This window comes from Aptenodytes patagonicus, chromosome W (genome assembly GCF_965638725.1).
Source record: "Aptenodytes patagonicus chromosome W, bAptPat1.pri.cur, whole genome shotgun sequence".
In the NCBI taxonomy this organism is placed as follows: Eukaryota; Metazoa; Chordata; class Aves; order Sphenisciformes; family Spheniscidae; genus Aptenodytes; species Aptenodytes patagonicus.
In genome coordinates this window covers 34,057,943-34,084,124 of record NC_134981.1, presented here as the reverse complement: position 1 = coordinate 34,084,124, position 26,182 = coordinate 34,057,943, and the positions used below count along the sequence as shown (strand labels likewise).

Sequence of the window (26,182 nt, the reverse complement as noted above, 5' to 3'; positions counted from 1 at the left end):
AGGGAATTAGGTGGAATGAAGGAAAAATACATATTGTTTTAATTTCTGCTCCTTAAATAACATTTCCAAGCTCATTTTATAACTTAAATTGTGGTGCTGTGTTGTGAGATAAAATAGTTAACATTTTTAAGCTATGACAACATTTTTTTTATTCTTCTTTACTTCCATAGTAGACCAAGTCATAACAGCTACATTTTAAAAAGTTTTAAATACAAATTGATTCAGTGTCATTGCTAAGTCCATAATAAAAATTATTTTAATGGTCCAAGGAGGTAAACAGACTATTGGATTTAGTCAAAAGAACACAAATGTTCCACAGTAAGCTATTCTATATGTGCTGTGTGGATCTTTTCAATTTGGCATGCCCTCCTTATACTGTGTCCAGCACTTTGGATGAATAAATCCCACTTCACAGAAGTTAAAATAATATTGAAATCCTGTCAGCTGGGGCTGACCAGTGGTTACGTTTTCCACAGGGTAATGCATTTGCAAGGACGTCAATCTCATTCCGCTGTGTGGCTCTCTTCGATGGACACTTTTCCACAATAATAACAAGGCACATTCTCGTGCTTTCTGTGGATCAGTGTCCTTGGCAGGTCTTGCAGCACATCTGTCTGAAGTATGCTCGACTGCAGAACTTGAACTTCAACACCAGTGGGCAATATGCCACTTTGTTCACATCTTTGCACTCTAATAATTAAGGGCATTAAAGAGAAAAAATCAGAAATAAAAATTAAAGTACAAAGAAAATTTGACATTTAACATGCTGCTTCTCTATCCATCCACCTTGCCCTCTTTGTAACTACTCTTTCTAGTCCAGCCTAGTGCACACAATATATTTTAAAAAGCCATAAAAATGTTTACAGGGCTTCTCTCCCAGACATTTAGAAGTGTGCCCACTTTGTCTTGAAAGAATTACCATTTATTGGGATAAATGATCACTTTAGACAGCTAGGAAATATGAGTCATTTTTCTTACAATACTTTTATATCTTCTTTCTCAGGAGTTATTTTATTCATCCATGAGAGGTTATCCAAAATCTAACACGATTCGCACTATTTGGTACCACGCCTGTGCATTTGTAAGAATCCTTGAAATAGAATATGCATTGCAGCTAACAGGGGTGGAGAAAACAAGAAGTGTTATAAAGGCACCAACAGTGTGAGTTCAGTGACTGGACTGAATGGTGGATTATACTTTAGGCTTGGTTCCATACATCCACGCTGTCTTTTAGGCAGGAGGAAAAGCCATTTTTATGCCTGTAATAGACATGTAAGAGTTTTTTTTCATACTTGTGTTTTCCCTATATGCTGGGCTTACTGCCTCAGCAGCCCTTGTCATACTAGCAGGTAACTTCCAGGAAGGGAGAACAAGAGCTCAACCATGCAGAGGAAGGATTACTTCTTTTCCATCCCACACAGGTTGTATATAAAGTGACTTGTGGGTGTATGTTACAGGAGCACTGCTGGAGTATGCTGTGGTTCTCCTCTGGCTCAGTTTCCTTTCTGTAGAAAGAAGGTGGGAATAGGGAATGGAATAGTTTGGTCCATGCCCAGTTCTTATTCTGATTATAGCTGGAGATACGGCTGTATCTGAGAGCTCAATGGTATGTTCAGGTTCTACGGTTCAGATGTTGCTACTGCAGATTTGCTTTGCACTGGAGTGAATATTGTGATAGATGCCTGATAGGGGATTTTTAGTTAAAAGCATTTGCACAGTTTCTTCCAGACTGATATTAAAATAGGACTTTGGCAAGGAGCCTTGCTTCATGTACAGGAAGATGGAAGAGATGTATACGGAGAAAAAGCAAAACCCACAAGTTTGAATTGCAAAAATGAAGTGGTGGGAAGAATGAAATTAGATTAATTTCTCAGAAAATAATTTGTCTCAAAAGAATGCTATAAATTTTTACTGTTTTAAGGTTGCATTTGATACTGGCTTCCTCCTACAATCTTTCTCAAATTACAACAGCTATAAAGAAAATGTGAATAAAAAGGAGAGAAACTAGCAGTACTTTGACTATTATCATACTTTGTATTGATTTGATATCTAGAAGTGAAGACTGGAGGCCAGGATGCTGTTGCTCCAAGGCCTGACAGAACAACAGTCCTTGACTCTCAAGATGTCTGTAAGCCAAATATGAGACAACAGACAGACACACCAAACAGGTAGGAAAAGAAAAAAGTAATAGTGAAACAAACACAGTCATCATGTACAATCCTTCAGCTACTCCTATTTGTCTTCCTTCTACATATGACCTCCTAGTACAATATTTTTGCTCCAGAACAGGTAGTTATGGACAGTGCGTTCATGCTGCAAGCATACTGTAGTAGCAAGTTAAGTGCAGATGAGAATTATTAGTATTTGAACCTAGGAAAGCATTAGTGAGGTTGAACTTCAGGGTCTGTACTGAACGGTATTTCCGATAATGGCAATGTGCATGCTTCTAGCTAGACAAGTAGAGGTCATGAAATTATTTAAACTTTCATTTCATTAACACAGATATAGTGCTTTCATTGTAATTTTTTACTCCACCTACCCAATGTTTTATGTAGTACTTTTCTACTTTTTTAATTCTCAATTTGGAAATAGTTGGATGTCAGCAGAAAAGACATTGGGGGTAGCTGGTTGAAACAGACATATTTCTCTATCAGCAACCGCACATGGTCACTATTTTATTTCAAAAATTCTTCCCAAAAGAGGTCAAATATCTTCCAGAAATATTTCAGCTCCTTGTGTTTGTGGAGACTGGGAATATAGGAGAGACAGATGGTGAATTATAAATGAAGTGAGGAAAAAAAAGGTTCACTTGATCTTGACAAAATGTAAAAAGTTCACTCAATCCCAAAAATAACCCTCATATATGTTGTATTTATTTAAATACAGGTAAAGCCACTAACTTCATTTTTGCTAAAAGTAGGATTTAAAATTATCCCATTTCATATTTCTTTACGTTATTCTTCCTCTTGACTAAAACTGGACCCTGTTCAGCCAATGCCATTTGGACAGCAGTGAGACAATATTCTGGAAGTTGCCCACAACTTCTGTTTTAAAAATCAGTTTTGAAATAGATATGGTGGCCGATGAAGTAGCCTATTATTCATAGGACTATGGTTGAATGGAAGAGGTTTAGCAGAGCCCTTTTTGTTCCTAGTAAATACTGTTAATAACTTTAAATAATCTACATGCATTAATCTCTCCTTTCCTGAACTTTGTGGCCAGATCAGACAATATTATGATATTAAGTATCACATTAGAGTAATAAAAACACAGAATGTCACTGTGCCTTCAGCTAAAGAGACTTCAAAGACATACCACAAAAAATACAAGGAAAACTGAAATGACATAAAAATAGATAAAATAGTTTTTCAGGTAAAGTTTCAGATGGCTATTAGCAGTCTAGATTCAGCAGATAGAGAGAGAGATATATATACACACACACACTTAGAGAATAAAATCATTCTGAATACATTTCAAATTGTGTGGTACATGCTGTCTGTAGTTCACTTCCAACAGCAAATGTAATGTTACCCTCATCAGTGGCAGTCTGTCAAAACCTCGTCTACAATATTCTAAATCTCCAACAAAGAGTTTAAAGAAAACAAAGAGCTAAAGCAGATGTAAATGTAAAATGCTTTTAAACTTTATTAACATGATCGTTATACTGCAGAGTGGCTCAAGCTTTCTCAAAAACATGTATGTACTTATCTTGGGTTACCAAAATTAATTTGTCTGGAAATTGATAAATGGGTCCCATGGGCTGTGAGCACCGGAGTTTGGGGAGTAAAGGGAATCAGGAAGTTCGCTGGGGTTTGAAATGGGAAGGGAATCCCCTCAGCTAGTCTGACCCTGTTGCAAACCAATGACCTGTTGTTGAAGTTGCTTTTGCCCCACAGTGGGGCCCAAAGCACAAGGCAGTGCTACTAGGTGGCATGTGGACAAAGTCTCTGCGTGCGAGCAGATATGCTCTGCTACGTACATGCACTCCCAAGGGGCAGAACCCTCCCTCTGAGAGGCCTGACTCCTTCCCTGAAACCCAAATACAGATACACAGTTCACATCCCACTGCACCTAGAGAGAGACAGATGCATACAGAATACTCCTTTCACAAATACATCCACAAGGAAATACCAGAACTCAAATACTTCTTGCTTAGAAAGTATTATCTTTCCAAAAATAGTTGTGCTCTTTAGGATTAGTTAGTTCTTGAAATCTTAAAAGCTTTCCATCATCTCTAGTATGCTGAAATAAATATGCCTCCCTGTTTAAAGGGTAACACTTTACTAACACAAGAGATGTCAGCTCCTCTTGTGTCTAAGAAGATTTTTTTAAAGCCAAAAGTGTAAGCAAAAAATGTGCAATACATGCACATTATTCTGCAAACACTCACAGTTTGTGCTTCTTAAATTCAGCATTTAATAGTAGCTCTGAAATGTTTATAAATTAGGATATATGTTTAAGAAATGCTTGCCAAAATATTGAAAAAAATACCTTGAAGACAAATTTTTTGTCTAATTTTGGGATAGGGCACCCTTAGTATTTCATGGATTGCAACTAGGTTTTTCTGAAAGGATGTAGGTATTTTAAATTTTTAAATGAACTTTGAGATTACATTTACTTTTGAGCCATTTGAGCCACTTAACTGCATACAAATAATCAGTGGTTTCCAGTAAATACCTTCAATATGGGACAAAAGCAAACATGGGGTGCTAAGTGGCAATGTGTTGGGAACTGTATCTACTGGAAGAGATTGTGTTATATCTTTTTCCCCTCAATTCTTCCTAGGACTTATTAGCTCAAGCGAAGTACTGCGCTAATGAGGCTGCATGGCTGTCAGTAAGGAGCTGGCTCATGCCTGGCCAACTCAGAGTGCAGGCCAAAGAGCTGAAGTCCATCTGGAATACTATGTAAGTGGTTTTCAACATTTTCAATTTGTGGATCCCAAAAATTTTCCAGTGAAGGTGTAGGTCCCTGGAAAACACTATTGCCAACAGGCTTGCTTTTCATAGTTTCCCTGCACAGTTCTACTTTAAAGAAGTCCATGGCCACCCAGTGTCCATAGATCACATACAGAAAATCCCTCATTGTATTCATCTATAGGAGATCAGTGTATTTTCTGGATAATATTAAAGAATTACTAACATAATGACTATAAATAAGAACATGATTTTTTCATCTTGAAATTAAGAGGAGATTGAGACTAATCATGCACTTAGAAGTACTTTATTAATTCCTTACTTTGGAGAAAGACATCTGTGTTTGGAAATAAAATATCAGTTAGCCTTTGAGATTTAAAGGGCAGAATGTTTCCTAGACTGATAATCATCACCTAAAGATTACTTAAGAGCATGAAACATAAAAATGGGAATTAAAGTAACCATGTAAAATTCTATTATGAAGATGCTTTTCAAATGACAACATGGGATGATAAGCCTCTATTTAAAATTAAAACTTCCAAGCAGTAAATTACGGTGCTCATAGTGAATCATCAGTGTATTTCTGGGAAGATTTTAGTATGCTCCATTTCATTACAGACATCTCAATTTGACAGACTTTTATGACAACTTTGAATCTATGGTGTGAACCTGAATGGATATAGAAGGTATTAAATGAACACCAAATCAGAGAAGACTAGCATAAACTTGCCTTTTTTTGATTTAAAATCAGAGTATTTGTTCCATATAAATAGGATATTAAACTTCAGTGTAGTTGGAGAACCTGTGTAAAAGATACTCCATTATATACTGCACAGAGATTAGTTACGTTAAAAGGAGCAGCTTTAGTGACATTGTGAAGTCAAGCACTCAAAATTTAGGGAATACCTGTTTTAAGAGAACTATTATGTAATTGAAGAGTGTACCCGCCATTTCAGCGAAGCCACCGAGGCGAAGGGCTCCGGAGCGGAGGATCGCGCCGGGGGACCCTTCCTAAAGCGGCAAAACCGCGGCAAAACCCGCGAAGGCGAAAGCGCAGGGAGTGAGAGGGTGCCCCAGCCCCCCCATTCCCCGAGCCGGAGGAGGGAGCTCCTGACGAGCGGCAGCTCTGACTCAGCGTGGGCGGGGACAGGAGGGACGGCGGCCAAACCCCTCACTTACAAGAGCAGCCCCCAGGGAACGCGGGCGACCTGGAGCGCGGCGAACAGGGCGCGGCGTGGCAGTTTGCGCGGCAGTTCGCGCAGGGAAGGCGAGTGGGCAGGGCGCAGTCCCCCGCCTGGCTCTAGAGGCCAACTCAACTAGTAGTCATTGCCCTCCCAGAAGAGGACGCAGCTATGGTTTCCACTCGGCCAAAAGCCATCGCTAGAAGGAATGTGGTGACCCAGACAGAGCCCTCACGAAAGCATGCAGCTGTCCAGGTCATCGGCTGCAGGGAGTGCCTGAGCCTGTCACTTGTACTGGAGGGCAGCAGAGACAATACCTGTGTGCGGTGTGACCAGGTGGATGATCTGCTCAGCCTGGTGGCAGAGCTGAAGGAGGAAGTGGAAAGGTTAAGGAGTATCAGGGAGTGTGAGAGGGAGATAGATTGGTGGAGCCACACCCTACCATCCCTCAGGCAAAGGCAGCAGATGGAGGCTCCACAAGAAGCAGAGGATCCCCTGCCCTCTTGCCACCAGGCAGAAGGAGGGGACCTAAGCGATGGGGGGGAATGGAAACCCCCGCCTGGCCTCCCTCACCTTCCCGGTTGCCCTTACACAACAGATATGGGGCCCTGGAACTTGAGGTCCATCCAGGAGGTTGCCTAGGGTGAGGCAGTCAGACCCACGCATTATGACTGCCTCTGCTGAGAAAAAAAGGAGGGTAATTGTCATAGGCGATTCCCTTCTGAGGGGAACAGAGGGCCCAATATGCCAACCGGACCCGTCCCACAGGGAAGTCTGCTGCCTCCCTGGGGCCTGGGTCAGAGACATCACTAGGAAGCTCCCTGGTCTGGTACGGCCTTCTGATTACTACCCACTGTTGGTTATACAGGCTGGCAGTAATGAGGTTCCAGAGAAGCGATCAAAAGGGACTTCAGGGCCCTGGGGTGATTGATCGGGAGCACAGGTAGTGTTTTCCTCAATCCCTACAGTGGCAGGGAAGGATACTGAAAGGAGCAGGAAAACATGCCTGATCAACACGTGGCTCAGGGGCTGGTGCCATCGGAGGAATTTTGGCTTTTTTGATCACGGGGAGGTTTACACGGCACCGGGCCTGCGGGTAACAGATGGAGTCCAGCTGTCTCACAGGGGGAAAAGGATCATTGCTCATGAATTGGCAGGGCTCATTGAGAGGGCTTTAAACTAGGTTCAAAGGGGGAAGGGGATAAAACGAGGCTCACTAGAGATGAGCCTAGGGGTGGCATGCCAATGCCAGAGGCGAAATCGATAGCCCAGCTCAAGTGCATCTACACCAATGCACGCAGCATGGGCGGCAAACAGGAGGAGCTGGAAGCCATTGTGCAGCGGGAGAGATATGACTTAGTCGCCATCACAGAAACATGGTGGGGTGACTCTCATGATTGGAGTGCTGCAGTGGATGGCTATAGACTCTTCAGAAGGGACAGGCGAGGAAGGAGAGGCGGTGGGGTGGCCCTGTATGTTAGGGAGTGTTTCGGTTGTCTAGAGCTCAACGACTGTGATGATGATACGGTCGAGTGTTTATGGGTAAGGATGAGGGGGAAGGCCAACGAGGCAGATATCCTGCTGGGAGTCTGTTACAGACCACCCAACCAGGATGAAGGGGCGGATGAAGCGTTCTACAAGTGGCTGGCAGAAGTCTCTCAATCGCTAGCCCTTGTTCTCGTGGGGGACTTCAACTTCCCAGACGTCTGCTGGAAATCCAACACGGCAGAGAGGAAGCAGTCTAGGAGGTTCCTGGAGTGTGTGGAAGACACCTTCCTGACACAGCTGGTAAGTGAGCCTACCAGGGGAGGTGCCTCGCTCGACCTGCTGTTTACTAACAGAGAAGGACTGGTGGGAGATGTGGTGGTCGGAGGCCGTCTTGGGCTTAGCGACCATGAAATGGTAGAATTCTCGATTCTTGGTGAAGTAAGGAGGGGGGCCAGCAAAACCGCAACCATGGACTTCCAGAGGGCGGACTTTGGCCTGTTCAGGACGCTGGTTGAGAGAGTCCCTTGGGAGACAGTCCTGAAGGGCAAAGGGGTCCAGGAAGGCTGGACGTTCTTCCAGAAGGAAGTCTTAAAGGCGCAGGAGCAGGCTGTCCCTGTACGCCATAAGAAGAATGGGCGAGGAAGACGACTGGCCTGGCTGAATGGGGAGCTCTTGCTGGGACTCAGGAAAAAAAAGGAGAGTTTACCGCTTGTGGAAGAAGGGGCAGGCAACTCAAGAAGAGTACAGGGATCTCATTAGGTCATGCAGAGAGGAAATGAGAAAGGCAAAAGCCCAGCTAGAACGCAATCTGGCCGCTGTCATTAGAGACAACAAAAAATGTTTTTACAAATATATTAATGACAAGAAGAGAGCCAAGGAGAATCTCCATCCTTTATTGGATGCAGGGGGGAACATTGTCACGGAGGATGAGGAAAAGGCTGAGGTACTCAATGCTTTCTTTGCCTCAGTCTTTAACAGGCAGACCAGTTATCCTCAGGGTATTCAGCCCCCTGAGCTGGAAGACAGGGACGGCGAGCAGGATGAACTCCCCATAATCCAAGAGGAAGCAGTTAACGACCTGCTACGCCACCTGGACGCTCACAAGTCTATGGGGCCGGATGGGATCCACCCGAGGGTGCTGAGGGAGCTGGCGGAGGAGCTCGCCAAGCCACTCTCCATCATTTATCAGCAGTCCTGGTTAATGGGGGAGGTCCCAGTTGACTGGAGATTAGCAAATGTGTCGCCCATCTACAAGAAGGGCCGGAAGGAGGATCCAGGGAACTCCAGGCCTGTCAGCCTGACCTCGGTGCCGGGGAAGATTATGGAGCGGTTCATCTTGAGGGCGCTCACAAGGCATGTGCGGGACAACCAGGGGATCAGGCCCAGCCAGCACGGGTTCACGAGAGGCAGGTCCTGCTTGACCAACCTGATCTCCTTCTATGACCAGGTGACCCGCCTAGTGGATGAGGGAAAGGCTGTGGATGTGGTCTACCTGGACTTCAGTAAGGCCTTTGACACCGTCTCCCACAGCATTCTCCTAGAGAAGTTGGCAGCTCACGGCTTAGACAGGTGTACTCTTCGCTGGGTCAAAAACTGGCTGGATGGCCGGGCCCAGAGAGTTGTGGTGAATGGAGTGAAATCCAGTTGGCAGCCAGTCACGAGCGATGTTCCCCAGGGCTCAGTTTTGGGGCCAGTCTTGTTCAATATCTTTATCGATGATCTGGATGAGGGGATCAAGTGCACCCTCAGTAAGTTTGCAGACGACACCAAGTTGGGCGGGAGTGTTGATCTGCTCGAGGGTAGGAAGGATCTGCAGAGGGACCTGGACAGGCTGGATCGATGGGCCGAGGCCAACTGTATGAGGTTCAACAAGGCCAAGTGCCGGGTCCTGCACTTGGGTCACAACAACCCCATGCAACGCTACAGGCTTGGGGAAGAGTGGCTGGAAAGCTGCCTGTCGGAAAAGGACCTGGGGGTGCTGGTCGACAGCCGGCTGAACATGAGCCGGCAGTGTGCCCAGGCGGCCAAGGCAGCCAATGGCATCCTGGCCTGTATCAGCAATAGTGTGGCCAGCAGGAGTAGGGAAGTCATCGTGCCCCTGTACTCGGCCCTGGTGAGGCCGCACCTCGAATACTGTGTTCAGTTTTGAGCCCCTCACTACAAGAAGGACGTTGAGGTGCTGGAGTGTGTCCAGAGAAGGGCAACGAGGCTGGTGAAGGGTCTAGAGAAAACAAGTCTTATGAGGAGCAGCTGAGGGAACTGAGGTTGTTTAGCCTGGAGAAGAGGAGGCTGAGGGGAGACCTTATCGCTCTCTACAACTACCTGAAAGGAGGTTGTAGCGAGGTGGGTGTCGGTCTCTTCTCCCAAGTAACTAGTGATAGGACGAGAGGAAATGGCCTCAAGTTGTGCCAGGGGAGGTTTAGATTGGATGTGAGGAAAAATTTCTTTACTGAAAGAGTGGTTAAACATTGGAACAGGCTGCCCAGGGAAGTGGTTGAGTCCCCATCCCTGGAGGTATTTAAAAGACGTGTAGATGAGGCGCTTAGGGACATGGTTTAGTGGGCATGGTGGTGTTGGGTTGACGGTTGGACTCGATGATCTTAGAGGTCTTTTCCAACCTTAATGATTCTATGATTCTATTGCTGTGCAATCTTTCTTTATTTTTGGACATGTGTGTTTTGGTAATTTTTTTTTCCTTTTCCCCTTCCACACGAAATGGAATGTATTCATCTGGTGAGCAACTATTCTAAATTTTTACAATCAGTAAGGAAACATTTTTTTTACTGCCTAGCACTCAAATTGTACTTTGACAACAGAATTTCCTAATAGGTTGGCTTGGACAATTTATGAGTCCAGATCTGGAGCCTTTCATAAACATTAATAAGCTTATTTTGACATTATTATCTAATATATCCCCTAGCAAAAATATGTTATGATGAAGTTAATTAATAGTCTGGTTAAATTAGGCTGTATCATGTAAAAAATACTGTAATTATTTCAAACAGGCATTGTAAATCCAAGAAATTCCAAGTTAATTAGAAGAAGCTGAAAAGTAAGTCAAAGTATAAGAACAGGCTTGTAGCACTGTGCAACATTAAATTTGTGGTCCCAGTCTTTCAATGAACATGCGATCAACTACTTTTGTCACTACATTGTTATGTTAACCACTGATGGAGCAAGTAACAGTTCAGTGGATGAGAAGTATATCATGCTCCCCCTGCTGTGATGGACATTTCCATTGAACCAATAAAGAGACTGGAAAATTAATGACACAAAATGATAGTATTTTGTCCATGACTTAGGCTATATATTTTTAAGGGTGTTTTTTAAACAAAGAACCTGTATTTAGTTTTTTTATTGACTTCAACTTTGAACTACAATGACTAATTAGAAAATAATTGTAAAAAGCTCAATCACAGTCTGAGAGATGATGTAATGTAGACTTTTACTAATAAACTAATGCAGTAATACTGACCATGTCACTTTACTCTTTCCAGAATTGTCCTGGTTTCGGCAGGGATAGAGTTAATTTCCTTCTTAGTAGCTGGTACAGTGCTGTGTTTTGGATTTAGGGTGAGAACAATGTTGATAACACACCGATGTTTTAGTTGTTGCTAGGTAGTGTTTACACTAGTCAAGGACTTTTCAGCTTCCCATGCTCTACCGACTGAGAAGGCTGGAGGTGCACAAGAAGCTGGGAGGGGGCACAGCCAGGACAGCTGACCCCAACTGGCCAAAGGGAGATTCCATACCATGTGACGTCATGCTCAGTATATAAAGCTGGGGGGAAGAAGAAGGAAGGGGGGGACGTTTGGAGTGATGGCGTTTGTCTTCCCAAGTAACCGTTACGCGTGATGGAGCCCTGCTTTCCTGGAGATGGCTGAACACCTGCCTGCCGATGGGAAGTAGTGAATGAATTCCTTGTTTTGCTTTGCTTGCGTGCGCAGCTTTTGCTTTACCTATTAAACTGTCTTTATCTCAACCCATGAGTTTTCTCACTTTTACCCTTCCGATTCTCTCTCCCATCCCACTGGGTGGGAGTGAACGAGCGGCTGTGTGGTGCTTAGTTGTCAGCTGAGGTTAAACCACGACAAGAATAAATTATATTAAGATGGCAAACTTACCTTCTGTGTTGGAAATGGGATTACTGTCACATTTACTTTCACACTGCTGCATTGATGGAGGTCTAAGTGTTTCTGGACACTCACTGGATGCTTGTCCGGTGTATGAGAGGCACTGTACTGTTCGCATCTGTTGCCCAAGACCACACTGTGCAGAACACTAAAAATAAGAGATAAAAAAGTAAAACAATTTGGATCCAATTTTTAAATGTAAAACAAGATAACAGGAAAGCAATCAGGAACAGTACACATACACAAATAAAAAAAAAGACAAGCATCTGAAGAGCTTTGGTTAATACATAAAATAATTTTCATAAAATAGCTTAGATTTTTGAGGTTTTTTGACAGTATATGTGACCACTTGACTTTCAAAGAAAATAAAACACAATGCAATGTTAGCTTGCTGAACAGCTTGGATTTGAGGTATGAGAATATAATTTACACTATTTCATATACCATGTCTGAGTTTAAGTGCATGTTTTCAAGAGAGAAATCATTTACTTTAGAACAAAGAAGAAAAACCAAGGAGAACAAGAATTTAAATCTGCTAGAGGACTTTTTTATGGAAAAAGGAAAGTATCTTTCAAACAAAAATACTTTGCTGTTTCAAAATATTTTTTAATTTCTATAACTAAACAGTGTTTTTAGGACATATCAATTTAAGATAAATGCATACCTGGACAACTAGCACAAAAGAAAAGTCAATTAGACTGTAATACCACAAATTATTGTCCCCTGGTTAGTTAAGCTAAGGTGTTTTATTTTCATTAGTGGCAAATTACTCGTCAAACTTAGAAACTGAAATATCAAGTTATTGTTTAATAACAGGCCATTGATCATAATTGAGATGCAAAAACATAATGAAAGAAGGAAATTCAGTATATCCTATTTAGAAACACTGCATAACGGCAGCACCATTCAGCCTGTGCTGTAACAATTTAGATCCCTGTCTGGTAATTAAGTGTATTTTATGTAAAATTATATAGATCTCGGAAAGCTTTTTAGGTGGCTATATATCTTAGTAAAATTTTAATTGGCTTTGTATTTCCATCATGTTTCTCAACTAAGTTAAATGTGTTTTAAAAATACTAAACCTTGTAACATTGCTGTATCCCAAAATCCCCTTCTAAAAAGCTGTAATAAGGACTATTTAATTTTTTAAAAAATGCATATGAAAACTCATCCAGTAGAAACTAGATTTCTGTCAGCAAATCCTTTATAGTTCAGCAGAAAACTATCATTCAAAATAACATTTCAATCTGAGACAAACAGGTGAGAAGCTTTTGCTTCAGTCATGGGAACTATAACTCTCATCCATTTCCAGCAACATCTTATCCTTAAAGGTACTAATGTGTAGGAGACTAACGGCAATAAATACTTATATGAACTATCTTACCTGTCCCCAGTCTCCAGTAACCCAGCGAGGAGGAGGACATCGGCCTAAACTACAGCGGATGCGGACTGGAGGTTTGCTTTCCTCTTGACATTGTGCAGCTGGAAAAGTTTTTAAAAGATCGCTGCTTTTGCACAGAACAATTCGGTGTTTGAGTCCTGGGCCACACTTTGGTGTGCACTGAAAAAATATTTATATAAATGAATAATGAAAATCTCAGTAAAATTCAATAGAAGTGTCATAAATGCTATTATGGAAAATAGGAGAATATATTTATGTTCTTATAATTAAACTATAATCACAATTTTCCCAAGATGATAATGATAATTTTAAAATGTTTAGAAACACAAACAAGCTGACTGATGATTGCTTTATTAAGTTAAAGTTTTTATAAGTTTTAATTTGATAAAAGTAGATTTCCTTTGCTATTTATATTTAGGCTATTATGTTACTGTTTACTTTTATATATAAAAAGCCTTTAGGTTAGGTCTAAGAAAAGCACTTTGCTGCAAAGTAGAAAGGTCTGCCACGTGTAACATTATTATGAAACAAACTTGAGTGTGCATTTTAGAAATTAAAAGTAGAACTCTCTGTTCTTAATATGACCTTAGTACAGTCTTTCTCCACCTCACTTACAGACCACTGAGCTACAATGAACACGTCTTTCCCCAATAAAAATATGGGAAGATAAATGCTTTACTGGACTCCACAGAAACCAGATTATTGGTTTAGACAGAAATACTGTACCCTCTCCCCTACAATGCATGCTTTTCTCTCCTTTCCTATTTAAATTTTAATTCTGTTTTCTCACAGTTCTTGTTTTTCCTCCTTTTATTGTTCCTCTGCTTGTTCTAACAGCAGGCAGATAATAAAACATTAATTTGAAAAGAAGCAGGTCTGAAGACCTCTGCTTTTCCTCCTCTTTCTTCATATTGGTTCCCCCTGCCTTCTCCTTCCTTTTTCCTACTGACTATTAACTGACATTTACATTAGCATAACTGCAGAATGGGGAAGAGACAAGTGCTAACAAAATTAAGACCTTCCCCAAATCAGTCCCTCTCTAACAGTTGAGCAGGAGTTTTTGCAAGCACAGTTTTAGAATTCCCTATAGGCATGTTAACCTTTATCCTGTAACCATATCTGCAGTATTTGAATTGGAATCAATTTCTGATACCATAAATCCTACACACAGATTACGCTAAACCTGTCAAGAGTGGAACTGCCTTTCATATGAAAGCAGCTGCAGAGACAAAACATTATCTGGGAAATAATACTATGTGGAACTGAAACAAAATTCAAGAGGTGGCACGCCAAAGACCTTCTGCCCATCAGAACAGGTCATTATATAATTACGGGGAAAAGAAAAACCCCTAAGATTCATTTTCAGAAAATGACTTGAGTGATGCAAACTTTACTGTTGTATGCCTAATTCTGAAGCATCTCTGCCTAACTTAAAAACACTTTAAAGCAGTTCCACAGTACTATGTAAGGTATCGATATTCCCTATACATATGTAAAGGTCTATATATGTATATATACATATACAGCAGGATTGAGTGCACCCTCAGCAAGTTTGCAGATGACACCAAGCTGAGTGGTATGGTTGACATGCCAGAGGGATGGGATGCCATCCAGAGGGACCTTGACAGGCTAGAGAGGTAGGCCCATGTGAACCTCATGAAGTTCAACAAGGCCAAGTGCAAGGTCCTGCACCTGGGTCGGGGCAATCCCAAACATGGATACAGGCTGGGAGATGAGTGGATTGAGAGCAGCCCTGAGGAGGAGGACTTGGGGGTACTGGTGGATGAAAAACTGAATATGAGCCGGCAATGTGCACTTGCAGCCCAGAAGGCCAATCGTATCCTGGGCTGTATCAAAAGAAGCGCGGCCAGCAGGTCAAGGGAAGTGATTCTGCCCCTCTACTCTGCTCTGGTGAGACCCCACCTGGAGTACTGCGTCCAGCTCTGGGGTCCCCAGTGCAAGAAAGACATGGACCTGTTGGAGCGGGTCCAGAGGAGGGCCACAAAAATGATCAGGGGGATGGAACACCTCTCCTATGAGGAAAGGCTGAGAAAGTTGGGGTTGTTCAGCCTGGAGAAGAGAAGGCTCCAGGGACACCTTATAGCAGCCTTCTAGTACCTGAAGGGAGCCTACAAGAAAGCTGGAGAGGGACTTTTTACAAGGGCATGTAGTGATAGGACAAGGGGTAATGGCTTTAAACTGAAAGAGGGTAGATTTAGATTAGATATAAGGAAGAAATTCTTCACCATGAGGGTGGTGAGGCACTGGAACAGGTTGCCCAGAGAGGCTGTAGATGCCCCATCCCTGGAAGTGTTCAAGGCCAGGTTGGATGGGGCTCTGAGCAACCTGATATAGTAGAAGGTATCCCTGACCATGGCAGGGGGGTTGGAACTAAATGACCTTTAAGGTCCCTTCCAACCCAAACCATTCTATGATTCTATGATACCTCAAAACAAGATCTTTAAGAAAATTTCTCAGTGTGAGTCACCTAAACTAGTCAATACAGAATGGACAGGTTTATCCTAAATCTTATCTCCACTTAGATTTAGGATCTTAAACTGGGCTGCAAAGAGATGGGTCCTCCATTTGGACTTTATAATCCAGAACTGCAAAGTGGGTATATAAACACTTTCCTTAAAATCTAACCTTTCCTTTCCTGTCCTATTCTAGCCTTTCCTATCAAGGTACTGCCTCCTTGTGTACAATAGTTCAGTGTTCAGAATTCTCATACAGAATAGCCAGGTTCAATCCTCCTCATGCTGAAGGGGCTTTAATCCCAAATCTTGTGTACCCTAAGTACCTGCTTACTAGAAAACTAGGGGAAGGAGGGAAGGAAGAGAAGAAAGATCTCTCTCTCTCTGGCTGAACTGCAAAAAGAATTAAATATTAATGATAAATAGAGACCAAAAAAGAATGACAATGAATATGTCAGGTCTTCAGCATCATGATCATGACTCCTCAGTTCTGGTCCAAATTCCATGAAATGATGCATGTATTTCCTCACACAAATATTTCATATAAAATGCATAAGACTTTTAAGCAGGAACTAGAAGCAAGTGCCCCTTCCTAGCTGAGTGCTTAAAATCACTTGCACTCAATCTCCTCTTCCCAGGGACTGAGCATTCCATGAAAAGCAAACAGAAAAGAGACGAGGTTGAAAGGACTCGCCTGCCATCGTAAGAGTAGTCTACAGATTAGTGATCAGTTCACTTTGTAGAACAGCAGGAGACAGAGAGGCTTGAAACCCCTCAGAGTTGTACAGAGCTGTGTTCTGCACTCTGGGTGTTGCATTCTAAAACCTGAAATATTATAAAAATGCAAAAAAGCAAGCTATCACCAGCCGACTCTTAAAATAGACCAGTAGCTATTGCTGTACCTCATGTGGAACTCGGTTCATTAGACGTGCTCTAAGAATGCCTTCTAAATTGAGGCCTTTGGAGAGGATATGTGGAGAAATGTCTAGTGTGTGAATCACTGTGTGGCTTTGGCAAGAGGTTGGCACTCAGCTTCTCTTATGTGTCAAGACAGGCAAGTAGAACTTCTGATAATCAGTGACTAAATGTCAAAAACCCAATGTGCCTATGGAATTTCATAATGTCTAGAATGTGGTAGCAAATAAGCAAGAGCTTGAGGATCAAAATTTGAGTTTAGGTGCATCCATTTTCTAGTCCCGCTTGAAGACATGTTCTTTTATCTATGTCTAAGCTGCCATTTGAGAAAAATCTTTCAGCTACTGCTACCAGAAGAAAACAACATCCCTTAAAAAACCCCACTTTTTTGGAGTCATAGTCAAAATTTCACTAAATAAGATGGACTATACCCTGTCCCCAGAAATGAAAGTGAAGTAAGGAAATAGGTTGCCTACAATAATACTGAATCACCAAAAATAAAAAGCATCAGTATAATTTAACAAAAAAAATATGTATCCACAGCAAATGAAAGACAAAATACACAGACAAAAAAACCCAGGCAACAGTGTCTCCCATTACCACATGCTTCTAGAATTTTTGACTCACTCAGTGGAAGTCATGACTAACGGTAATATGAATGCAAAGTAAATGTGCTTGTCTGATAAGGCTCTTCCCAAGAAATCCTTAGATTATTTTTTGCTGGTTTATATTTTATTATCTGCAAAAATATAAAAGAAGTAATTTACAGTGGGCAGAATAATTCAGTCAAAGCTCAACTACTGCAAAGTGTAAAAAATTTTATGGCAAAACTGATGTTACCTGAGAATGACTACATTCTGCTGAGCAAGCCACTGTTTTTTAGCTTTAATTACTATTTGATATAAGCACTTTTACATTCTCCTAAGGACATTATTTAATCTCTATGTTTACAAAATGTTTTTGTTTCACTGACCAAAAAGATACAGAATTTCTTGCTAATTATCATTGAAGACTAAAAAAATGTATAACTACATTGATGCTCAAGTGCATTAGCATATAAAAGTTCTAAAATTGCTTAATTTGTATCAAGTATTGCTTGTTTTGACTATTAAAACAAAGCTTTAGAACTTGCATTCCAGAGAAAAGTAGCAAGATTTGCCATTGGCTTGAATGGAAGTAGTATTCAACTCTTCCACTTTTTGAGTTCACTCTTGTTTTCATTTTCATGCTTCCGTCAGGAAATCATATAAATACATATATATATACAAAAAATGTTTATATGTATATTACTATAGGTATTTAAATACACTATATTTCTGGGAACACTGAACAGAAAAAAAAGTAATTTTTCTCATTGTATTAAAATGGTATCATCAGTCAAGACACTCTGCCAAGCTACACCAGGCAAAATTCATACCAGAAAGAAGTCAGCACTTTTTTACAATCCTGATGAAATACCACCACAACCAGAAGCTTAGCAGAGCTTTAATCTTTAGATTAGAACATTTTTGTTCAAAATTATAACACACTCCTGTTGTATAAAAGGCTGGTCGTAAAGGCCTTTAAAAGCTGTTCAAGCTTCTTATGAGGCTGGCAATATTGATGGATCTAAGGATGATGTATTAGTGAGCAAAGTCTAGAGGAGGTAGCTAAAGAGGAATAGTGTATAGCCAACATATATTTATGGCTCTGTAACTTGTCATATGGATACTATTATTTGTTAGTACTGAGATGATGCCTAGCTATTCCAATCAGAAATAAAGTATCATGATAACACACACAAAGAACTTGCAAACTATCAATGCCACGGATGTGATATGAAAGAGTCTTCAACTGAACATCCCTTTCTACTCATCCATTCTTTCCTTCTCACTCCTTTCCTTTCTACTCTTTCCAAGTGAGATTCATTTTCAAAGGGCTGGAATACACTGTACCTTTTCAGGTAGGGACAAGGACCATTTAAAACTTTTTCTGCCTTGATTTTTGTGCCCTATTTCTTGTGTGAAATGCTGGCTAACAGTGGGGTAAAAAAAAAAAATTGTTCTGCATGTAGAACAAGACACACTTTAAGATTCACTGTGCTATTTCTAGGTTTCTTGAGGTCCCGGTCTACACTGAGAAAAGTTGCTGAAAGAAACTGCTTACCTACAGGTTTCAGGATATAAAGCTGACAACTTTTTACAGAACTGATTCCAAAAAATATTTTATCTTAAACCTGAATAAAACTAGAGACAGATTCAGGTATAGTCTGGGAATGACTATCTGTTTTATGATAGTGGATTATTTACAAAACCTGTTACAAATAACAGGAGATTCAGAATATAAGCAAAAGCATCTGTATGATAAATTAATGAAAACAAAAAAAAATTTCAGAAGTTCACATTATATTTTAGAAGAATTTTCTTTGATATAAAAGCTCACTAAAATGGCATTTCATTCATAATTCCTTACAGAACAAAACCAAACAGTTGAGCAATGCAGCAAAATGACACATTTTTCTTTTGTTCAAAGAAAAACAACATATATAATGGAAAAAAATATATTTGTGTATTGGGTTTGTGTGACAAGGTTTTGGTAGTGGGGGGGGGGCTACAGGGGTGGCTTCTGTGAGAAGATGCCAGAAGCTTCCCCCATGTCCAACAGAGCCAGCTCCAGCCAGCTCCAAGACAGACCTGCTGCTGGCCAAAGCTGAGCCAATCAGCGATGGTGGTAGTGCCTCTGTGATAACATATTTAAGAAGGGGAAAAAAACCTGCCTCACAACAGCAGCTGGAAGAGAGGATTGAGAATATGTGAGAGAAACAACTCTGCAGACACCAAGGTCAGTGAAGAAGGAGGGGGAGGAGGTGCTCCAGGCGCCGGAGCAGAGATTCCCCTGCAGCCCATGGTGAAGACCATGGTGAGGCAGGCTGTCCCCTTGCAGCCCATGGAGGTCCATGGTGGAGCAGATATCCACTCTGCAGCCCATGGAGGACCCTATGCCGGAGCAGGTGGATGTACCCCAAAGGAAGCTGTGACCCCATGGAGAGCACATGCCGGAGCAGGTTTGCTGGCAGGACTTGTGACCTCATGGGGGACCCACGCTGGAGCAGTCCATTCCTGAAGGACTGCACCCCATGGGAAGGACTCACGTTGGAGAAGTTTGTGGAGGACTGTCTCCCGCGGGTGGGACCCCATGCTGGAGCAGGGGAAGAGTGTGAGGAGGAAGGAGCGGCAGAGACAACGTGTGATGAACTGACCGCAACCGCCATTCCCCATCCCCCTGCACTGCTCGGGGAGAAGAGGTAGAGAAGCCAGGAGTGAAGTTGAGCCCGGGAAGAAGGGAGGAGTGGGGGGAAGGTGTTTTAAGATTTGGTTTTATTTCTCCTTATCCTACTCTGATTTGATTGGTAATAAATTAAACTAATTTCCCCAAGTCGAGTCTGTTTTGCCCATGACGGTAATTGGTGAGTGATCTCCCTGTCCTTATCTCGACCCATGAGCCTTTCGTCATATTTTCTCTCCCCTGTCCAGCTGAGGAGGAGGAGTGATAGAGTGGCTTGGTGGGCACCTGGCAGCCAGCCAAGGTCAACCCACCACAATTTGTCTACACAAGTAGTTTCTTCAGCTAAGAACAGATTGAAATTACACAAGCGTGAAATTCAAACAGCAAGGAGATGAACAACAGCAGCTTTCATGGCAGCTCACAGCACTGTGATTTAACATGCAGATATTACTACTTTTAAGTACTGCTATAATGCTTAGACTATTATTAACTAATAATGGATGGTGTCTCCATCCTTGGAGATATTCAAAAGCCATCTGGACATGGTCCTGGGCAGTCGGCTCTAGGTGGCCCTGCTTGAGCAGGGGGGGTTGGACAAGATGACCTCCAGAGGTCCCTTCCAACCTCAACCATTCTTTGATTCTGTGAACTATATTACCTGTATTAACAAATTATGGTAAGAGTTGTTCTGTACCACTTCCATGGGTGCTCACAGTGATGCTAGTAGGCCTCCTTCTTTATGCTTTGAATTTCAAGAGGCTGTAACAATTTTTGGAGCTAAAAGTATCTGTGCATAGAAGAGATCTGTGCAACTACAGGCACATTAATCTTCTTTATAGTATGCAGTGATTTATAATTTATTTTGAATGAAAGAGGTTATTTAGGGTATACTGATACACTTCAGGTTATGGGTATTTTCAATAGAGGCAGGAAACAAAAGGACAAGGCACATGTGAAGCCTCCTCTGGGATATTATATACATTTAACTCTAGTAATCCATTCCCAAAAAGACAACTTCAAACTGAAACGTGAAAGCAGAATGTGGTCAAGATTAATTCCTTTCTGACAAATAATAACTGGAAAGGAAGAGGAGCTGTTTCAGATAACAAAAGCAAACAGGTATGGAACTAGAACATTAGAACACTTCTTGCCATTCAAAGACTAAAGTTCAGGAATAGTTTTCCAAGAAGCAGTAGGACAAAACCCCAAATTAAGTAATTTTAAAACAGACATTTTTGCACTCTGATTTACATGTGATGCAGTCCCATTCAAATGTATCACAGATCAATCTATCTTCTTTCAGCTGCACTGATTCACATCCTTCAAATTTAATATTTGAATCAGTATAAGGTCACAATTTGGCTTATACTATAAGAGATATCACCATATTTAACAAAAGATGTTCTTTCTTTAATAAAGAGAATACCAATTTTCAGGTCTGCCTCTGAAGATATGTTGCTAAGAAAGGTGATGCTTTACATCAGCATGGTTACTTCAGAAAAAAACCTAGCAGATTATTCTGGCTTCTGATAAAAAACAACATCATCTCTACTCTCCAGCTATTTGTCGTTTCAGGAACCAATGGAAATGGAAATTGCTTTTTTCTTTAAGACAATTATCTCATACCAAATTGCTATTCTAGCTTTTGTTTTGTTTGACTACTTTACTATTCTATTTTGTATTTTACTATTTTTCTATTATGATTAATAACAGGTCATAATCATTTGACAAAACAACAGAACTGACAACATAGAAGAAAAGAAAAAAAGAAATATGAATGACAAAAACCTGCTTCAATACTCTAAATCTATCAGGTTTTGAATTTCTTATTAATCCTTTACTTAGCAAGCAGCAATAGAAAATGTACTAATATTCAGCGGTCAGAGCTCTTGTCTTCACTATTGCCAATAAGCTAACATAACAAAATTTCCTTACTTCTGACCAGTCCAAAGCGACCCACTGTGGGGGACAGGACTGATTGTTACAGGGCTCTTTTTCAATAGGCCAGTGTGTTAAACAGTTGGTATTGTCCAGTGTCTCCTCCTCAGAAGGTCCAATCTTTCTGATACAGAGAACTGTTCGTGAACGCATTCCTCCATCACAGGTCTTACTGCATTCTGACCAATCTCCTATAAACCATCTGGATAGAAAAAGTTATGAGACTCAGTTAATGCATTTCAGAAACGGAGTAGATAATTGCACAAACCCAGAATCCAAATAGTTTAAATTACTAAACCTAAATGATTGTTAACAATACATGTATTCACAGTGAAATAAAGTAGAAACTTATAGGTCTTTTCACTGAGCATTTTTATTTATGCCTCACTGCAATCATATCTTCCAATAATAATAATACTTTGTATTTTTCTAGAGCAGCAATTTCCAGCCTAGGCTACAGTAGTTAGAAAGGAGTGTTGAGCCTGACAAAACTGCAGCTATTTAAGTAGATTTGTACTCGACTTGTATGAAATTATTCCTCTGAAAGTGGTTTGCAACTGAAAATGTTTGGGAATCACTGCTGTAGATTAAAGCACAAGTTAAAAGCCAAGATGCTTGCCTCTCTAGTATCATTGCAATAAAATAATTTGATCTCAAAATTGGGCTTTCTGAGATTTAATTCTCATCTGATTATGAAACATTTCTAAATTTTTTTATAGAAGGCTATATTGAAATGCAAAATATTCTCATTTATTAAAGCAAATACTAGCAAAACATAATTCATCACATAAAAAGGCCTCAACAAATATTTAAAAAATGTAAAGCACTGCATGATAGCTGCTAGAGGGACCTTCTGAGTGTTTGTGTGTACATAGTAAAAGTCGAGAGCTGTACAGTATATTTAGATTACTTTGTGATGCCACAGAGATTAAAGCAGCTGTTAATCTGGCTGTAAAGTTATATTAATTTTTTTCTACTGATGAATGGTTAATGCAGCTCAATTCACTGGAAATATCTCTTCACATTGTTGAGCACATTGGGTCTTCAATATTTCATATGTTCATTAGATACACTCACCTGAATCATCCTTGCAAAGGATGAAGGTGAAGTCTAATATGCTATCACACGCTGCCAACATGCCAAAAATGTCAGGCATGTCAGTCACTGTGGATGTTCCTGGAGGTATGCTTGGAGCTGCCTCATAAGATTTGTCATTTTCTGAAGCCTCTGTCAAAAAGATGTGCTGCTATCCTGTCTTGTATTACAGAATATGTAATATATTCTAATATGAACCTATATCAATGCAGAGATGCAAACAAATATGCCATATTCTGTCATTATTTTCCCAGTGAAAGAGAATTCATTTGTGATTATTTATCACCAAACTTATGCTTTTACCACAGTAGGGAGAATTAGAAGCTCTTCACAGCTTTGAGGAGGCTGAAGTGTTAATTTTTAGTTGGTACTAAGATTTGCTCAAGTGCATTCTCAGGTACCTTTTATGTTGTCCTGGTTTTGGCTGGGATAGAGTTAATTTTCTTCCTAGTAGCTGGTACAGTGCTGTGTTTTGGATTTAGGATGAGAATAATGTTGATAACACACTGATGTTTTAGTTGTTGCTGAGCAGTGCTCACACTAAGTCAAGGCCTTTTCAGCTTCTCATGCCCTGCCAGCGAGAAGCTGGGAGGGGGCACAGCCAGGACAGCTGACCCAAACTGGCCAAAGGGGTATTCCATACCATATGACATCATGCTCAGTATGTAAACTGGGGGGAGTTAGCCAGGGGAGGGGTGTGACTGCTGCTTGGGAACTGGCTGGGCATCGGTCGGCAGGTGGTGAGCAATTGCATTGTGCATCACTTGTTTTGTATATTCTTTTATCATTATTATTATTATTATTATTATTTTCCCTTCCTTTTCTGTCCTATTAAACTGTCTTTATCTCAACCTGCGAATTTTTTTTTTTTTTTCCCAATTCTCTCCCCCATCCCACTGGGGTGGGGGGGAGTGAGCGAACGGCTGTGTGGTGTTTAGCTGCCTGCCAGGTTAAACCACAACATATGTTTATACTGTATCTCACATGACAGTACTGTTCATAGGATCCAGAGAGTTACCTATATCTTTTCTCGAAACCTGGAACTTTAGGAGTTACTTATTCTAATAACAAACAAAATACTGTGAACAAACACAGTCTATGCTGCTGTTCAGGAGCCTCAAGTATAATGTAACTGGCATTCAGTTAGAAGGAGTAACATTTTCATCACAAGTAAAGTGGAATTGTGTTAATTAAGAAAAGGAAATATTTGGCCACTCTGTTTAAAGAGTAAGCCTTACTGGGTGATAAATCTTCCAGCCAAAAGGGTCAAACTTCTTTGGGGAACTATCTCAAAAGATGGTATTTGAACAGCCACCTTCTAGACTACTTACAGGATCAGGAATCAAGAACACTTCCTTAGGAGTTTGGCACTTTGTATTCACCCTGTGGTGAGCATCAGAACGGAGGCAGATGTAGGCTGAACTGCTCTGACATATTCAAGCAGATGCTGATTAATACACACTACCCACTTTCTGAATCTTGATGACTTGAGTTTCACCATGTTCATCAATGTCCCTGCTGTACTGGATGGAGAATCCAGAAGTGTCCCATTTTGTGGGGTTTTTTTGGTTTTGTTTGTTTGGTTTTGTTTTTTAAATAATGTCAGTGCAAAAAAATAAAAATTAACTATGTTAGAATAACTATGTTAACACTACTTTTTTAAAGTGCTAATTTGTTAATAGTTAAACCACACAAAGGAAGGGATAGGGATGTGTTTGGTAAAAAGGAACTGACCAAACATGACTACTTCCCAAGTTCTGCTCTCAGGTACATGGTGTGAGAGTTTAGTTAGTGCACTTATAGCCATGCTAAACAGTGTTATACAAACAGAAATCAAGTGCATATCCTTGCAGGATAAGCATATATTTACACATAGACTATGGGGACAATAATTTAGACCTGTTTGTGAAACAGTACATCCACCTTCAAACACTCTCAAGGCGAGAGCAGCATAAAGGCTTCACTTCTGTTTACTTTATGTTAAATGAGTATGGTACATGGCACAGGGGGAATAAGTGTAGAAGACATTGCTCTGCCATCCTGCTACCTGTCACCACGCCCAGGGAAGCAGTTGATACTCTAGGAAGAAACTGGCTTCATGAAGACCTGTTAGATTTTAATGCATTATAGTATTGTCTCATTTCTCCTGGTGTCCTTCATGCTATAGTTTTACAGTTTCTAAGAGACATTTAAAAGAGACCACAGTATTTCTTTACTGTGCGATATCTACACTTAATCAGTATTAATGATTTTCATGCCCAATTAGAATTAGCTACAGATTATCATGAAACTTAATCTAACCAGAGCTCGTGAATCAATAAACTGTTGTATTATCTGTCTCAAAACGTAAGAAGGAGCTGTTGTGCATATGCTGAAATTATTTTCTAGTGCAAAATATCACAGCTGTTTCTAAACAGTTTTTGTAGTAAGATTAAGCTATGCTATAGGTCCTTACCAAATTTCATTTTTGAACAAATGAGCTGCTGTGTTTTTAATTATCTTTTCAATATGTAGCATACAGCTACTTTAAAAATAAAACTAAATAGACTTAACCAAGTATGCACCTAATCCTAAAGGCACACAGCATTACCGTACAACACTGAGCATCCTGGAGAGAAAGGTTGTTTGACAAAACTATTATCAGCAAATGGCTTGGTCTACTAAGCAGTTTCTATGTTTACCATTTCTCATCTGAACACTTTAACCCAAGTTTTAATATACTATACTTAAAAATATGGCAAACATTTAGTATGCAATGTAAATATCTATGGGAAAGTTGGTCTCCCCTCACCTCAAGATTCTTCTGTCATTATTTCCTTAAGAATGGCCCCCAGTTCTTTTCTGAGCACTATTCACCACACCTGACGCTTCCATCATAAGAAACTGCTTTGCTAGTATCTTTTTACTTACAATGTCTGAGTTGCTTTGTGTAGTTTAAACACCACTGTTCCTCAGTCAAATCAGGCCTCCTCTAGGTCAAAGTATGTATTTTCCACAACTGATTTCAGAGGAACAAGAAACCATAGCCAAAAAACAAAACCAAATATCCTGTCTGATAAGACAGGACCCTAATGCTAGATCAGAATTTTATACCACCTTTGGTCAAATGGATTTATTATATATTACAAAGACTTTTCTATCTATGAAAAACAGATGTCCATCTTAGTGATTAATGACTTACTCAGGTGGGCAAGGCTCAGTGTTGCAGGCTCTTTGGTTTTCTGGAGGCTTACTGTCAGGGTCACAGTAATTGTTTTGTACAATGGAGTTGTCATCTATCCTTTTACATACCACCTCTTGTTTCTGCACACCTTGGGATGAAATGAAACACTATTAATCATTCTTGCTCTTCTACTTGTTGAGTTAAAGTGTATTT

The 26,182-nt window shown here is 40.7% G+C and overlaps 1 protein-coding gene across 3 annotated transcripts in view; it reads right to left on the bottom strand.

Annotated features, from left to right (window-relative positions):
- Positions 1 to 580: 580 nt before the first annotated feature.
- LOC143172281 (A disintegrin and metalloproteinase with thrombospondin motifs 6-like) overlaps positions 581 to 26,182 on the bottom strand; it is a 221,438-nt gene continuing 195,836 nt past the window's right edge. For all 3 annotated transcript variants that reach the window (XM_076361520.1, XM_076361521.1, XM_076361519.1), the window contains 5 exons: positions 25,988 to 26,117; positions 21,709 to 21,913; positions 13,103 to 13,279; positions 11,710 to 11,866; positions 581 to 690 (listed from right to left, as the gene is read on the bottom strand). In XM_076361520.1, the coding sequence (XP_076217635.1) occupies positions 581 to 690; positions 11,710 to 11,866; positions 13,103 to 13,279; positions 21,709 to 21,913; positions 25,988 to 26,117 (779 nt within the window). The remainder of the gene's footprint in view (positions 691 to 11,709; positions 11,867 to 13,102; positions 13,280 to 21,708; positions 21,914 to 25,987; positions 26,118 to 26,182) is intronic.